General features: G+C 43.1%; 3 protein-coding genes across 7 annotated transcripts in view; 2 read left to right on the top strand and 1 right to left on the bottom strand.

The window, feature by feature from the left end:
• The window catches only part of LOC136677337 (TP53-binding protein 1-like), a 27,461-nt gene extending 12,558 nt beyond the window's left edge, over positions 1–14,903 (top strand). For 2 of the 3 annotated variants that reach the window (XM_066654856.1, XM_066654855.1), the window contains exons 15-29: positions 432–498; positions 1,270–1,353; positions 2,288–2,603; positions 2,697–2,765; positions 3,053–3,202; positions 10,185–10,405; positions 11,073–11,213; positions 11,688–12,076; positions 12,293–12,484; positions 12,603–12,776; positions 13,409–13,597; positions 13,876–13,970; positions 14,064–14,260; positions 14,345–14,481; positions 14,595–14,903. In XM_066654856.1, the coding sequence (XP_066510953.1) occupies positions 432–498; positions 1,270–1,353; positions 2,288–2,603; positions 2,697–2,765; positions 3,053–3,202; positions 10,185–10,405; positions 11,073–11,213; positions 11,688–12,076; positions 12,293–12,484; positions 12,603–12,776; positions 13,409–13,597; positions 13,876–13,970; positions 14,064–14,260; positions 14,345–14,481; positions 14,595–14,779 (2,606 nt within the window). In that variant the 3' untranslated portion in view covers positions 14,780–14,903. The remainder of the gene's footprint in view (positions 1–431; positions 499–1,269; positions 1,354–2,287; positions 2,604–2,696; positions 2,766–3,052; positions 3,203–10,184; positions 10,406–11,072; positions 11,214–11,687; positions 12,077–12,292; positions 12,485–12,602; positions 12,777–13,408; positions 13,598–13,875; positions 13,971–14,063; positions 14,261–14,344; positions 14,482–14,594) is intronic. The other variant, XM_066654857.1, reaches the window with a different exon arrangement.
• Positions 4,133–7,252, top strand: LOC136676523 (piggyBac transposable element-derived protein 4-like). Its single transcript, XM_066653610.1, has 3 exons — positions 4,133–4,155; positions 4,410–4,574; positions 4,864–7,252. Exons 1-3 carry the CDS (start codon positions 4,133–4,135, stop codon positions 6,464–6,466), a joined length of 1,791 nt encoding a protein of 596 aa, XP_066509707.1. The 3' UTR covers positions 6,467–7,252.
• LOC136677338 (gamma-tubulin complex component 4) overlaps positions 14,887–16,731 on the bottom strand; it is an 11,584-nt gene continuing 9,739 nt past the window's right edge. For 2 of the 3 annotated variants that reach the window (XM_066654859.1, XM_066654858.1), the window contains 6 exons: positions 16,298–16,442; positions 15,947–16,124; positions 15,729–15,863; positions 15,508–15,624; positions 15,168–15,307; positions 14,887–15,096 (listed from right to left, as the gene is read on the bottom strand). In XM_066654859.1, coding sequence (XP_066510956.1) covers positions 15,084–15,096; positions 15,168–15,307; positions 15,508–15,624; positions 15,729–15,863; positions 15,947–16,124; positions 16,298–16,442 — 728 coding nt within the window. In that variant the 3' untranslated portion in view covers positions 14,887–15,083. The remainder of the gene's footprint in view (positions 15,097–15,167; positions 15,308–15,507; positions 15,625–15,728; positions 15,864–15,946; positions 16,125–16,297; positions 16,443–16,731) is intronic. The other variant, XM_066654860.1, reaches the window with a different exon arrangement.

Here is a 16,731-nt window from a genome sequence, read left to right as displayed (position 1 = left end):
AATTACCCTTGTCCATTTCAATCCTGAATTATTTCTCTCTTCTAGCTTTAGCTCTGTGTCTCTCTCCCTCTTTGTTTTTCTTCCTATATCTTTGTTTACACTCCCTCATTTTGTTCCAGTGTACACCCTCACATGGTTTCCTCTCTCTCTCTCCCATGTATATCCCTCGAATCTCTTTTCATGATCTCCCTCTCTCATATTCTTCTATGTTTTGTTTCCCCCCCCTCATTGAATCTTTTTCCTGCCAGTATGAAACAACATAAGAAGGACATGAGCCATTTTCGGTTATTTTCTGTAAAAATGAGACATGCATTTCACAGTAATGGTGTAAATTTTATTTTCCTAATGATCCTTTTGTTGTTTCTCTGAAAGTGTAGTTAATGACTGATGAGCGCTTTCTGCTCTAATATTTTTTTTTAATGCCTCTTCAGAACCACCATTATCAGGCGAGGAAAGCTCTGTCTCCAAGGCTACCACTGTTGCCAAGGCTGTATCCAGGTAACGTGGATTGGTTGCTATGCAAGAAAGCTCATTTGTGTGAGTGTGGGCTCTTAGTCCCTTTTTACTCCGCTCTCTCACAGCTGCTGATTCATCGCAGCTTTAGCTCATTCCTGAAATAAAGAGCAGCTCATTACTGCAGTGACATTCTTGCCTCAGAGTCAAAATTTTAAAAAGGAAAAATGTTGACTTATTAAATATATTGGTATTGTACTTGTGAGCATTGAACGCGCACACACACACACACACATTCACCAATCAGCCGTAATTTTTACCACCTCATTTCGACACGTACTGTCCAGTTTATGAACTCCACTGACCATGTAGGTGCAGTTTTAGTTCTGAAAATACAGACGGTTGTCCATCTGTTGCTCAGCATCCTTTGCCCCTATTTCACCCTGTTATTTTATGGTGAAGACCCCACACAATGCCACCACAGTGTAGTTATGGTTTGGATGGTGGATCATTCTCAGTGCTGGAGTGACCCTGACATGATTGTGGAGTGTTAGTATGCGCTGCATTGGTACGAGTGGATCAGACACAGCAGTGCTGCTTGAGTTGTGAACACTGTTCACTCGCTGTGCACTCCTTTGGAAACTTCTAAACTCATGGTCCACATTTTACAGGTAAATTCAGAGACAGAAGCTCACCTGATGCTGCACAGTTTGTGTTAGTGCTTCGTCAGCGGGCACAGGACACTGTTGGTTGGAAATAATTGGGGGGGGATTGTATATTTATTTATTTATTTTATTTTTTTGTGTGTGTATACAGTAGTCCAACCGTCTTCAGCAGAGTGCGAGAGGTTAACAGACAGAGGCAAACAGAGGAGGAAGAGTCCAGCGATCTCCCCATCAGGTGCTTCTCTTATTTAAGAAATCTCAGTACAGATCCTTTATAGCATCACTACTGAGAGCACGGTGCAATGGTCACATTTCACATTTATGACAGAATTTATTGATGTTTTATATTTATTCTACTTGGTGGTTGCTTTTATCAGGACTTCAGTTAATAATAATTTTGTACACGACCATTTGCCAGCTTCTCTCTCTCTCTTTTTCTCTCTCTTTCTCTCTCTCTTTCTCTTTCTTTCTTTCTCTCTTTCTTTCTCTCTCTCTCTCTCTCTCTTTTAAAATCATCAAAAAAACAATAAATAATGGCCTTTTTTGCTGTGTAGTGTCAGTAGAAGAGACTGCATTAACTGGGAAATGTAAATAATTTGTAGATATTGCTTCTGTGCATTTATGCTTTAACATAAAAATCTACAGAGCTACTTACAGATTTCCTCAAATGTGCCTGACCTTGAAAGGGTTTTTTAAAGCTATAAATAAAGCTCCCTCAGTAGAAGGTATTTTGGGAAGGCTTTAAGTGGGTTTGCTGGTGACCTGTTTGCTTGTGCAGAGTAGTAGTGTGCCCTACTTCCACCACCAAAGGTGCTCATCAGGGGGCTATTCTGGGTCAGAGCCAGCAGCCCACTGAGAGAATGGGAAGGGGGGAGCCATGCAGCTTATTATAGGCTGATATAAAGCTTTTATAGTAAGGTCTCCTTCAAGGCTTTCTCCGATGCACTGCTCATGTTTTAGGCAAAAGGAAAAGCCTGCAAACCCTTCATTGATTTTATTTTTTTTAAAGAGAAGACTTTTTTAAACCATGGTATATGGTATATAACCTATATATCCTGTACTTAATGACAGTAATCTGTTTTATTTTCTTTACAAACTGTTTTCAAATATCTGACCTTGCTTTTTGTCCCCCCCCCTCCCCCTCTCTCTCTTACTTCTCTGTCCACTAGATGTCAGAGTCAGACTGTCCACAGTATCCCAAGCAGCAGTGTGGACCCTGAATGTTCTCCAAAGCGCCCCCTGGAGGCAGTGCGTAATGGTACAGAGGGACTCTGTGAGGCTGCTCACCAGCCATCTCACCCCAACGGCACAGCAGCTCTGAGCACTCCCACAACCCCTCTGACCGAAGTGCAACCCCTTGTGATAAACGAGCAGGAGACCCCCAGCACTTCCGGACAGGTGCAGCCCAGAACACCTACACGCCAAAAGGCTGTATCTCAGCAAACCAGCTTTGACTTTACAGCAACACCCAGCCCTCCCAGCAAAGTAAGATATTTCAAGGCAAAGTAAAGGTTCTGAATCTTTATGAGGGAAGAAATGATGAATTGTATACTTCAGGTTTGCTGTTCTCGCTTTTAGGCCAAAAAGAAAGCTGTGTCCCAGCAGACTAGCATCGATGCTCCTGGACCGCGAGGACTGTCAGGAGGGGTAAGAGAGGCCTTGATACATCACTGAATAAAGACTTAGGTTTCCTCTCCACTGCTTACTTTAGAGATGTGAAAGATAATGATGATAATAGTACTTACATGCTATTTTTGCTACCTAAACCCACACAAATATTAACAATTAACCTGTCATAGGCGGGAAAATGGAGTCAACGCAAGGTTATGTATTTTTAATTACTTTAATCCACAAAGTAAGCATTTTAAAATGGTCCTAGTACTTGAACTACAGTGTATGGTGTGACACTAGTGTCTACTGTTTCTCTTTTAAAGGTAGAGTCAGTCACTCCGACCCGTTCTCAGACAGGACCTTCTCACCACAGACATGTCCGCACCATTCAAGAGGTGCGCACGACCGTCACCCGCGTTATCACTGATGTATACTATGAAGATGGCAAGGAGGTGGGCCGCAAGGTTGTTGAGGTAAGGAACATATGCAGCATGCTTCAGACATTCAGTAGAGTTTTGAGAGGGGAGACATAACTGAGTTAAGGTCTGTATTTAGCACATTTTAGAAAGGGTTAATTTGGACAGGTTGTGTCTGAGAACGTTATATTGTAACATTCTTATACACTGTATTAAATCTGTTGTAAGGTTAGTTGTATGACATGGTTATATATGACTGGACGATATGGCCAATATTTATATCACGATACCTTTCTTAATTTCTGTTGATAAGATATATTTCCGATACTGATATGAACAATAAAAAAAATCCACTGAAAAACTGCCAAAACAAATAAGAAACATTACACCACCTTCAGAATTTGTAAACATTAATATTTTTAAACTCGCTTTAAATGTGAGTGCCATGAACTGACAGCAGCACCCTGAATAATAAATAATTAATTAAAAGTAAATAATGTATACTGAAATATTAAAGAATATTATATCATTGTTATCGAAACATTTTATATTGCGGTATATACTGATATTGAATTATTGTCCAGCCCTAACTTTATTTTAACCCTCTGCCCGGATAAATCAGAACTTGCAACAAAACACTTGCGCAACTCATTGAAATTTTGTCCTAGAAACATAATAAACATAGCACCTAAACCTTAAAGGGTCTATTTTTCAAATGCAGGGGGGTCCTCGACTTACGACGTTAATCCGTTCCTACGTCGCGTCGTAAACCGATTTTCGGTGTAAGTCGGAACATACGTACATACTGTACGTAAATAACATACTGTAAGCACTTATCCTATCCTAACACCTATCCTCCTCGGTCCCGAGCCGCGTAACCGTGTATTCTTCCGCCGCGCCGCACACACCAAACACGAAGTTCGCGTTACGACGTTTACGATGCAAAACCACTTAAGTCGAAACAAGGCTTTATACAGTAAATGGGAGATGTGTCGTAACCACGAAACATCGTAACTCGGGACTGACGTAACCAGAGGACCTCCTGTATATAGAGGTTGAAAGGAAATGTTTTTTCACTTGTTCTGGAAAGATAAGTACCAAGAGGCACGTTTCCGTCTGAGAGTTACAGCGCGAGCTTTGATGGCCCACCCATTCATAATCTGGGCGCTCTTATTGGAGGATTACGACTGCAACACAACACACAATTTAGTCATATAAACAGAAGCACATGGCTGTGATTTCACACTAAGCGTGGGGCTTCAAGATGGCAGTCACGCTTTTCAACTGCCGATACCTTGCAGCAGATCCCGGAGAGCCGTGCCGTGAAGAGTGAAGAAGACTGCAGTTCCTCAGATGAAAGCAGCGAAGACAGTGACGAGGAATGGCTTCATTTTGAGCAACGTCTTGATCCCAAAGAAGACTGGGATGAGTAAGTGAAATATGTTTGGCGAATTTTTCTGCAGCATGTTTGGTGCTGATTATTTTCTGCGCTAGGTAGATCAGTAGTATATTCCAGCGAGGGAATATGTGAAGATGACGGTAAATGTTTTGGAATTGTGCAGAGGCACGGAGCTCAATGGCTTGTAGTAAAGTTTGGATGCTCTCTGCTGCTTTCAACCACTGAACCTCATATTTATGACTTGGTTGCTCCATAGCAGTCTGAAATACATTAAAACGTGTCGTTGCTGCTGACGCTTATACTCTTTATTATTTTACAGAAAATTTGAGACTCTTGTCTCGCCTGTACGGAAAAAAGCACGCTGTCAGCTAATTCTGCAACAACCGTCATGGAGGACAGAAACTAGTGTTGATACCACTCCACCAACACTGCGTTTTTTACCGGCAAGGGAACCTGGTGTGCAGCTGTGCCCAGGGGAAAGACACACTCCCCTTGAGCTCTTTAAGCTGTTCATTACAGAAGATGCTGTGAAAACCCTCTGCAGGAACACCAACAAGCAGGCCGCCAAGACCAAAGCCAGAGGTGCAAAATACAAATGGACGGATGTTGGAGTTGATGAATTTTACAAGCACATTGGACTGACCTTCTACATGGCCATGATCAAGTTGGATCACATCAGTGACTACTGGCGGAAAAACAGCATCTTTTCCATCCTTTTCCCACCTCAAGTGATGTCAAGAGACAGATACCGGTCAATCTCATGGAACATACACATGAGTGACCCAGATGAGGACAGGCTGAATGACGCCAAGAAGGGAACACCAGAGCATGACAAGCTGTTCCGGATCAAACCTTTGATGCACACAGTTCAGGACGCCTGCAAGTCTTTCTTCCATCCACGCAGGAATCTTGCTGTGGATGAACGTATGGTACCTTGCAGAGTACATACTAGCATGACGCAGTACATGAAAGCCAAACCAACCAAGTGGGGTTTCAAGTTGTTTGTGCTTGCAGACTCCAGCAATGGGTACACTGTTGACTTTTCGGTGTACACTGGAAAGAACGAGTTTGCCACAGGCCAAGGACTCTCTTATGATGCTGTCATGTCCCTGATTGACCGAAGGTATTTGGGGTCAGGGTATCATGTGTACATGGACAACTTCTACACAAGCCCAAAGCTTTTCAAGGACTTGTTGGCTTCCAGGTTTGGTGCTTGTGGAACATACAGAGAGGCCAGGAAGGAATGCCCAAGCAGTACTATCAATGCCCTGACAAAGAATTCGCCTAGAGGATCAATCCGCTGGATTAGAGATGGCCCTCTTCTCTTTGTGAAGTGGATGGATACGCGGGAGGTGTCTGTCTGCTCCACCATTCATTCAGCCTTCACTGGGGATGTGGTACAGAGAAGAGTGAAATCCGAACAGGGGGTTTGGACCACAGAATCCTTTCCGTGCCCATCACCGGTCATGCAATACAACAAGCACATGGGAGGTGTGGATTTGTCCGACCAACTGATCCAGTACTACACGACGCAGCACAAATCGTTGAAGTGGTACAGGAAACTCTTTCTGCACTTCTTGGACATTGCTGCGACCAATGCCTACATTCTCCACAAAGAACTGTTGAAACAGGACAGCATGACCCACAAGGCTTTCATGGAGGAGCTGGCTGCTCAGCTGTGTGTTGTGACGCAGAAGAGCCCTGTGAAGAAATCCGGTGGTGTTCATATGCCAGTGCCTGGAGCTGATATGGTCACTGACAAGAGTTTGAAGGCCTCTATTGGCCGCAGGACCTGTACGCATTGCAGGATGCGTAGGGGAAAGACGATAAAAACCCCTTGGAAGTGTGAAAAGTGTGATGTCTTCCTTTGTCTACAACCAGACAGAAACTGTTTTAAAGATTGGCATCATGAACAGGACTGACAATTATTTTGAATATTCATGCCTACCTGATGACCCCAGTGAAGAGCTAGTGGTGCAGGGGGTGGTATAGATACTCGTGCTGGGCTCAGTGAAGAACTTTTTGATATTTTACCCATTTATTGCATGCTCTTGTACCCATTTGTTTTTCAATAAACTAAAAAAAAAATCTTTTATGGCCTCTTATCTCTTCTTACACATTCTAAACTGATAGGGGCGGGGTTGCTAATGGGTCATTATCTTTTGAAACTATTCCACTGCATGGAACCTACACGACTTAGCTCGGCTCTTTTGCTTTTCTACTGGCCAGTCCCTGCTTGCACCGGTTCCAACCGTGCCAAGTAGGTACTAAATCGTGTAACCACTGCACAGCGCAGATTGGGTAGAGCTCATTCAAATTTAACACAAACATGCTGCTTGTAAAATCTCAAGTTACAGAGGAAGATGAACATGCAACAGGAAAAACCGATCTGTGGGAACTGGGGCGCAGAGCCAGGTTCAGTCCAAAAAACAAAAACGGTATGTGAATACACAATGAGTAAACGGTGCCTGACTTTATTGCCGACGTCACCGGTTCAATTTCACAGGGGAGCTGTGCTAGTGGAAAAGCGTCAATCTTTAAGAAAACCGAGTGGAGTCAGGTAGAGCTGGACCCATGCGGTGGAAAAGCACAATTAGACAGCAGGGAGGGGATTTCTCACCTGTGTTTTCACACCTATCTCATGAATAGTCAGTGTGTAAGCCACATGTATTTAGAAACAAGAGCAAAGAGAAACTAGGCAAGCCTAGTTTTGCCGGACCGCAATTAGCCCTAATACGTTTCTGATATTGTATTACCAGGTGTTTCTGGTATTTCAAAAACAGGAAAGCCCAAAATACATACCCTTGTCATTGAAAGGGCTGGAGAAGCTTTGGTGCTTCATATCAATGTCTTTGTTTAAATGTGGTTTTCATTACATGATGTACAGAAAATATGGAGGGCAGGACTAATAAATGCAGAAATGTAAAAGGAGCACAAAGTTTTGTTCATAAAATATAACAATCATTGTTGTTCATTTTATTTAAAAATAAATACTAGACGATCTACCACTGAAAAGGAGAAAGAACATTTTGTTGATTTTAAGAATTACAGTTACTTATTTAATCAGTGTAACAACAGGTTAAAGCATGTGAAGTTTAATGTGGTTGTGCGCAGCTCTATGGAGTTTTATAAACACAAACACCACATCCAACACTTCCTTTTACAATATTTCAGGCATAGATTCATGTGAAATAAGTCAAATTCAGCAGTCCTCCCCTCTCTATGAGATATAATACCTGTGTAAATGTTGCTGAGTTCCAAGCGTCCTGCTGAGGCTCTGGCCAACGTGCATGGTGTCGTGCCAAACACATCCCCAGAAACACACACAAACAGATTCTGTTCCTGTCTTATTTCCTATTATTCAGCCACAGTTCGTGCTGAAGAACCTACTGTTCTTTGGTTCCAGCTGGGAACAAACTTTTTTGGTTCAAGAGCCAGTTTATCAACTACCAACAGATGGTGTAATAGCGCCACCTTAGGTTATCTCTGTGAAATACAGCTGAACTAACAGTGAAAAAACACATTGAACATTTGAACTATGTATCAGTGTAATATTTTTGGGAAGTCCATGTTTAGAGTTAAAAAAATAAATAAAACCGATGAATGCCATACATACATCTCTCTCATTATTGTTGCTGTGTTTGTGCTGAATGTGTAGCTTTTTGGGAACAAACATTTTTAGTTGGGTGAAATTTGTAAAAATGTCAAGGCGAGGCAGATTACCTCAGACATGGCTGAAAGGCCTCAGTCTCCAGAGGGTTAAATAATTTCATTACTCCCTCTTGTGCACAGTGGTACTTTGTACCATTTTGTAACATGCATTTCAACATTTTGTTCATGAAATTGGATCAGAATGGGTTGTAACTAAAATGCACTGCCTGGCCAAAAAAAAAAAAACATTGCACACGCTAATATTTATTTGGACAACCTTTAGCTTTGATTATAGCATGCATTCACTGTGGCATTGTTTCCACAAGCTTCTGCAATGTCACAACATTTATTTCTGTCCCGTGTTGCATTAATCTTGTATTGATGATGGGAGATTTGGACCGGTGCTTCTCCAGTTCATCCCAAAGATTCTCAATGGGGTTCAGGTCTGGACCCTTTGGTGGCCAATCTATGTGTTAACATGATGTCTCATGCTCTCTGAACCACTCTTTCACAATTTGAGCCCAATGAATCCAGCCATTGTCATCTTAGAATATGCCCATGCCATCAGTGAAGAAAAAATCCATTGGAGTTACCTGGAATAACCTGGTTGTTCAGTATATTCAGGTAGTCAGCTGACCTCTATCTTTGGGCACATAACGTTCCTGAACCTAGACCTGACCAACTGCAGCAACCCCAGATAATAGCACTGTCCCCACAGGCTTCCTCGGGGCACCCATCACTCTGGGACAGGGTAAATCAGGACTCATCAGACCACATCACCGTCTTCCATGACTGCAGAGTCCAATCTTTATACTTGTTTACAAATTGTAGCCTTTTTGCTGGTTAGCCTCACTGATAAGTGGTTCTCTTAAAGCTACACAGCTGTTTATTCCCAATCCCTTGAGTTCCTTTCGCATTGTGCATGTGGAAATGCATTTACTTTCACTTTAAATATATCCCTGAGTTAGTTCTACTGTTGTTGTTTTTTCTACAATTTGATTTCACCTAATGTTTAAGAGATCGCCGATCATGATCTTTTTATTTAATTTTTCTGACCATATTCCTTCCTCGAAGATGTTTCCCCACTGTCCTTCCACTTTTTACTAATGCGTTGAACATTTCTTAATTTTATTTATTTCAGCAATCTCCTTAGATGTTTCCTCTGCTTGATGTATGCCAATAATATCACCCTTCTGAAACAGATTAACATTTTTTCCACGACCACAGGATGTGTCTCTCGACATCGTTGTTTAAAAAATTAAAAGCTACGCACTGCATCAGTTAGGGTTAATAACTTGTTGCCAGCTGAAACACAATCACCCATGCAGTATTTATACAGTGGGAGGCTCTTACCTATTTGCTTAGTTAAATGACCTGTTTTTTTTCTGGCCAGGCAGTGGATATCAGTTTTTAAAAATGATGGAACACACCCCAGTAAACATTTAGCCGTTGATTCAACGTTGAAATAACGTAATGACTGCCATCTGATCAACGTTCTCTTAAGATTGAAAATGAAAGTTGAAAATACGTCCAAACACAGACATTGAAAAGATGACTATTAGATGTATTTTGAACGTCCATTGACATTATTAATTGGTCCCGAAATAAAGTACTTGTATAAAACGCATTTTGGACGTCCACTGACGTTATCGATTGGTCACCACTTAACTAACTTATTAAGATGGATTTTGGACGTCCATTAATGTTTAAAATATGTCCTTGACGGACAGACTACTTTTAGACCTATTTTGAACATCCAGGGACATTCCTTGTTTACTGAGACCTTTTTTATAGAAACAAATATACGGTCTTTATGTACTCACCAAGCACAGCATTATTCTTTAAATGAGGTCACGTGTACACAGATTCACAAATTATTGTGTGACTTTATAAAGGGCTATTGACACATCACCATGGGCTTTTTAATTGCAATAGGGATTAAGAAATGATCTATTGCAATCCGGTATTGTTGCTAATTTCTTTTGTCAGGAATCCGAGGAGCCGGTAGTGGATCGCTGTGTTGTGGACAGTGACATCTCCCCATCCCGAACAATAAGCTCTCTGACCTCAGGAGACCTGGCAGACATCAGCTCACTCTCATCTAAAGCCTCGTCCCACCACAGCTCTAGCGGGACCAGCAGCGCAGCCCTGGGCTCTGGCAGGATTCCTGACTTTGTCATTCCTTCCAGCCGCGGAGCCAAATTTGGCAGGTGAGCCCTCGTGGAGCTTTCTGGCATTTCCTGACTTCTGCATGACCTCTCCTTAATATTAACTCTTCACCCTGATTAGTATTCACTCTCTCTGCTGAAGTTTGCATAAACACAGACAAGTGACCTGAAAGGGGTCATGGGTATTATGGTTTCTGAATGACCAGAAAAATAGGTATTTGGAAGGAACAGTGAATTTGTGGTTGTTGTATCTGTTACTGGATTCTGCAGCTTAAGGTTTTTCAGTCCCAGAGATTGATGCAGTTCAAAAACACGTTGATGGGTTGATTGACTATTCAAAAGTGTCCACAGGTGTCAGAGTGTTGAGTGTGTGACGCCCTGGGATCCTGTCTTGCGTCCAATGATTGTGGACAGGTTCTGGACGCGCCTCCACCCTGAACGGGATGAAGCGGGTTACAGAGAATGAACTGAGATGAATGATATTCCAATATCACTGCACTTTATTATTATTAGTAGTAAACGATGAAACGCACGCCCCTGTGTTTTCGCAAGCTTCTGTGTCTGTGGGTGCCCTTTTCTCATCTACTCGCACATTTGCAAATTGACCTAAGTGGCACATGGTCTTGGCCCCCTGCTGCTACTGCTGCTGTTGTCCACTGGCTTGGGTGCGTGTCCTCTGACCGCTCTCTGTACATTTGTGTGTCCTCAGCCCCAGGAGAGGGGGCAGGCAACAGCCCAAGGCCAGTGCGGCTGTGGGGTCAGAGCTCCAGGTGGCGTGGGGGTCTCCGTTGGTCGCTATGAGCCCTCGGGGTCACGGTCGGCGTGGACGGCCTCCCTCTCGCAGCCCCAGGTGAGGGAGCTCTGTCAGCAGGGTCCTCACTCTCAACACAGTCACAGTCGTACTTATCATCTCAGTAAAAATCTTTTCCTTCTTGCACGATAGAGATAGTACCCTCTATTTAAAACAACTAGAGACACTTGTTTTACCTGCATCTCTCTTTTAAAGGAAAATGTATGCTACCTGTCATCAGTTTGGGGTTGAAATAGGCACTTTCTTATCTTTATTTACTTCAGTTAAACAACTGCAAAGTTTTCAGTTGGTTACTAAATGTTGTAAAAAAGCACACAAACACTTAATTTTCAGGTTTTAAGACATTTTAAACGTTTTGACAAATCTGCATGACCCCAATTAAAACCTAAATGATGACTCCTAGTTTTATCAATGTTAGCCTTTATTGCCCCCAAACTATTGACAGGCAGTTTATATTCCTAACAGTTTCCACTGCCATTTTCTTGCTAATTCTGATCTGCTGGTCTCTCTCAGAGGGGGACGGGTGGGTCAGAGAGGTGGAGCTCATGTTCAGGCTGTGTCCTCTTCCGAGGAGGAGCACGTTCACCGCTCGAACCCTCGTGTCCTGGGAAGTCCACAATCCCGCAGCATCACGAGCCGCTCGGACTCCCTCAACACCACTCCCTCAGAGATCAGCAGTGGGGGCAGCAGTTTCGTGGGGTTGCGAGTGATGGCCAAGTGGTCATCCAATTCTTTCTTCTACTCTGGGACCATTACTCGAGACCTGGGGGAGAACCGCTTCAGAATGCTGTTTGATGACAACCAGGAGTGTGAGGTTCAGGGCAAGGACATCCTGCTGTGTGACCCCATCCCCATGGAGACGGAGGTCACGGCATTGACAGAGGAGGAGTTCTTCAACACAGGTACCGGGCTGGGATTGTCTGTGGCGTGAATATGCATTAGTGGCTGGTGTAGAGTTTATCACCCCTCCATAGTTAATCAATAAGTGTCCCTGGGCAGGACTCCTTATGCTGCTTTTGTATTTTTATTATCTGTAACATTTTTAAAATTGAGTCATTTCTTTTTTTCTATTAGAATTAATTTGACAGTTCATTATTGTGGTTGTGTTGGTGCCGCAGGTCTAGTCAAGGGCCATAAGTTTCAAGACTCCGAGTTAATGTACTGTGTGGAGAAGGATGGTCAGAGTACATGGTACAGCAGGACTGCTGTGATCCTCACTATGGAGCAAGGAAACAGACTGAGGGAACAGTTTGGTCTCGGGCCTTTCGAACCCTCCACTCCCCAAACCATGGCCTCAGATATCAGCCTCGGTAAGTGACCCAGACACATTTCCAGAGCTCTACATTTAAAGAGAGGACACTGGATACTCTCTAATACAGGAAAATATTAGTATTAACATTGTATACTAACTGATTCTGCTCAAATTAGATAACCTAGTGGAAGGAAAGCGGAGGCGCCGAGGCAATGGGGCTGACCCAGGAACTCCCACTCGCAGTGCCACCAACAGCCCAAGAACCCCGGGCAAACGGAAACTTGGCAGCTCCACAGAGGACGAGAAGACTCCTGCAAAGAGAGGACGCCGAGGAGGCGGAGCCAGAGGGGGTACAGAGACCGTGCTCCGTGGGGACAGAGATTAATGATGCAGACTTTCAGGAGATCAGTCTGACGTTTAAAAACATGTTTTAGAGCTTTTATATGATTTACAGGACTTTTTAAACAATTTTATAATGTTTTAACCTGAACATACTTTTTAATTAACTGTTTTTGGAGCTAGTTATATCATTTAGTACCTCCTGGTTCGTTATTTGTGTAGGTTTCACTGTGTAAAGTACAATGTTTTTGTGTATTATGACATTCAATAGCTGTTTTACAAGTGGGTATTAAAGTTCTAATTGCTGTGTTATAGCCAGAACCTGAACGATGTTTGAGAAAATGTGCGGTGGGCAGTGTATTCTCCAGCCTCTCGTTTTGTATTTTGTAAATGGTGAAATTGAAAGTATGAATCACGTTCATTTACTTAAAATTAGCTGCAGGTCTGGTTCTCTTATGGATAATGGTATGTTACTGATTTGTTTACCTTTTGGGAGCACTTGGTAAGGCAGGTGTGGTTGGTGTTATCCTCACATGGTGGTGGTTACTTATAATCTGCATCCTCTGATATTTAGCATGGTTTCTGTGTTTTTTATTAAAGCCTCAGCTGGATTATGTCCTCACTTGTTTCTCCGTTCATTCAGGCTCACGGTTTGCTTTGTGTAACACCTCTGGGAGCGGAGCCGAGATGCCCTCTGACCCTAATGACCTGCTGGTGACCCATGGTCCGCTTCCTGAGAGCAGCGATCTCTTCATGGGGTTCGTTTTCATGCTGACTGCGTCCTCTGAGAATGACAGAGACTCCAACCAGCTGACCAGTGATGATGAGGAAGGTGAGAGGACGGAGACCTCATAACATCTGTTTCTACACCCTTCAAGGGCTGCATGTTTTGTGTGACGTGCAGTCAGTATCAATACAAATGAGAGTCCAGAGTAGGGATTAAAAGAGGCTTGGCCTGGTTTCCCAGTTTAAAAGAATATGTAGTCCAGGACAGGGTCAGTCTTTGGGAAACCAACCTTGAAGGACAGTTGTGTGTGATACTTATCAGCACCTTCCCCTGTGTTAAATGGTCTGACTTCAGCCTAAAACGCATTTCTCCTTTATAATTAGAATATGTGCCGACCGCGCCGTATAACAAAGGCTACACCCAGCAACAGCTAGAGGCCGGAGGAGGAATGATTCTGCCCGCGTTTAATGAAGAGCAGGTAAAAATATTCATTTAAATGACCACCTCCTATAAAATATTCCCGCAGCCTATGAAGGAGCTTAAAAACTACGACGGCTGTGTTTCTTTACAGTGTAAAGCAGCGTATCAGAGCCTGCTGATAGCGGACCAGCATTGCCGCACCAGGACGTACCTTCTGTGCGTGGCAGGAGGAGTTCCCTGTGTCTCTCAGGTCTGGGTAAGAGACTGCTGTCAGGAGAAGAAGCTGATGAACTACAGGAACTACCTGCTGCCCGCTGGCCTGGGGCCCGAGAAACGAGTGGTAGAATGGTAAAGAATAAATATTGTGATTAACTTTCCTGTGCTTTCCTACTGCTTTCTGTAGAAACATCATTATGTTTCTGTTGCTGACAGGCATCCACGCTGCAGCCCTTTTAAAGCATTGAAAGTCCTGCTGATTTCTGAAGATCGTGTGGATTTGTGGACATCCATGCTTACCATGTGTGGAAGCACAAAGGTCCATCAACATAAAACAAACGGCAACAGTTCCGGTAGGTGGTGTATTGTTCATCCTACACTTGAAGAGTGTTTCTCTCTGTCTGTGTCCTAAAATAAATAATAACAGATATTGGGTTCTCAATCTGTCTTTTGTGCTTATTGGCAGATGTTCCAGCTGAAAAATTCGATGTGGTGGTGTGTGCACACTCATGTCCTCCGGAGATTCTGAAGTCTGCCCCCAGTGCCTCCACCGCAGTGGTGTCTCTGGAGTGGCTGATTCAGAGCGTCATCTGCGGAGAACGTCTGGCCTTTGACGGTCAGCCAGAATACCGTCACGACTTCTCTCCTTAAGCACCGTCCACTCATCCCCTTCTTTTCTGTCTTTTAAATGTCCTCGTCTGTTTTAGTGCATGCTGGCCTTTTACTGTATATAGTTTTAAGCTCTGTTTTTATGAAGTAATAAAGTGTGTCCTTTTTCCAACTGGTTTTATTTTACAAGTGATGAAGGAATACATGCACAGTATTTACAAGTATAATACATGTTCCAATCAGAAATCTCACAGAAGCCAAGCCGTAAATGAACAGTTTCAGCTTTTGCATATTACACTTTCATGTATCAAAGCAGATTTACGTGGTGCTTAACTTTACTTCAGGCTTAGAGCCCAAAACTGCAAGAGAAAGGGGAAACATTAACATTTACACGAATGAAATACACTCTTTCCACTTAGCCTTGCCTTACCTTCCCAGAGTGCCTCCTGACTGTGTGTAGTATTTGTTGTAATCTAGACGCAGCAGCAGTTGAGCCAGATCTGAATTAATTTGGTGGTTACGCACACTGGACAGGATCTTAAAGAGCAGAAAGGACTGGCGACTGAACCCCTGCGAATGAAGTGTTTAACACTTGTTACAGCGTCAGGTGAAGACCAGAGGAGTGTAAACCTTTTAACAGAAGAACTTGAGTCTTTCAAATCATTTAAATGCATCAAAGTTGAAGTCCAAGAAAGGGTTAGACACTTAACTATGATTCAAATTGAGAAGGTTCCACAAATTTATTGTCCTCTAAAAATTAGTCTGCTCACCTTCACCATAATGTCCAGCTGAGCTGCTCCTCTCTCATCCAGAGGCCCCAGATTCTGACTCACAAGTGAACAGAAGTTGTGACAGAGATCCAGAATCTCGTTCAAACAGTGAAACACCTAGGAGGGGGGGGGGGGTATAAAAAAACATCGCACTGAACTGCATACATAAATATAGAAGTATTTCTAAAGCTGGACTTTTGAGGTCTTTTTTTTATTCTTACTGGTTTGAGGAGGATGAAGGACTGAGCTAGGAGATTACTGAGGAAATGGTCGTGAGCCAGACGAATGCTCTCAAAGTCTCGAGTTGCGTTGATCTGCTGCAAGAGCTGGGAGAACTGGGACTCCAGTACATCCACCTGATTCGGAATCCAATTTTCAAAATGAATGTGGTAAATATAATAAAACTAATGAAAGGTTTGTCCCAGGTGTAAAGTAATACCTGTAGGTAGTACTGCAGGTTATCCACCAGGAAGGCCATGTGGTTGCGCAGTCTCCATTTGACTGCGTCTGTCTGGTTGGACTTTAAGTGTTTGCGCTGCATCTGCAGGGCCCAGCAGTGCTGAAGCTCCGACTGAACTCGACGCACACTGAGCAGGTAACGAAACACGACGTTGTACCTACAGAGGGGCACGACCGCACAAAACATAGCGCCTTATTGAAAGAACAGTTATTGTATTGTATTAACCCTTCTAGCTAAAGTGCACCCATTCAAACACGTTCAATAGTGCGGTTTCTACAGTCTCGATAGACGAACACTCAGGAGAATGGGATGAGTTCCTCCTCCACTTACTTTTCTAACACAGCAGGAGTAAAGAGAATGTGCAGTGGCCACTGGACCTTGTAGGCCAGGCCCAGAGCCACCCAGCCTGTGGATGGAGCCTCACGAGGAGAAGATTCCTGAGGGGGCGTGGTGCCCTCTCGGTTCCCAGAAGGCTCTATAAAGATACAATAGTCAGTACGGCTACAGGGGGGAAAAAAAATCTATACCAAGCACTTGTTTTATTCATTCATAAGTTTTGTGATGACTAGCTTGAGTTAGCTTTGCATTAATGTATTGTCTTTTATTTTGTAATTATATTTACATTACATTTTTTAAATAGAAAAAACCCATACATAATAACTGCTTACATAAGAGATTCAAATAATAAGAGAATTCTGACTGTGACCACTAAGTGGTGCTATGTGCCTTTCATCTAATATAATGTCTTAATCATTTCACCATAA

Source organism: Hoplias malabaricus, chromosome X2 (genome assembly GCF_029633855.1).
Source record: "Hoplias malabaricus isolate fHopMal1 chromosome X2, fHopMal1.hap1, whole genome shotgun sequence".
Lineage (NCBI taxonomy): Eukaryota > Metazoa > Chordata > Actinopteri > Characiformes > Erythrinidae > Hoplias > Hoplias malabaricus.
This window is presented reverse-complemented; position numbering and strand designations above follow the sequence as displayed.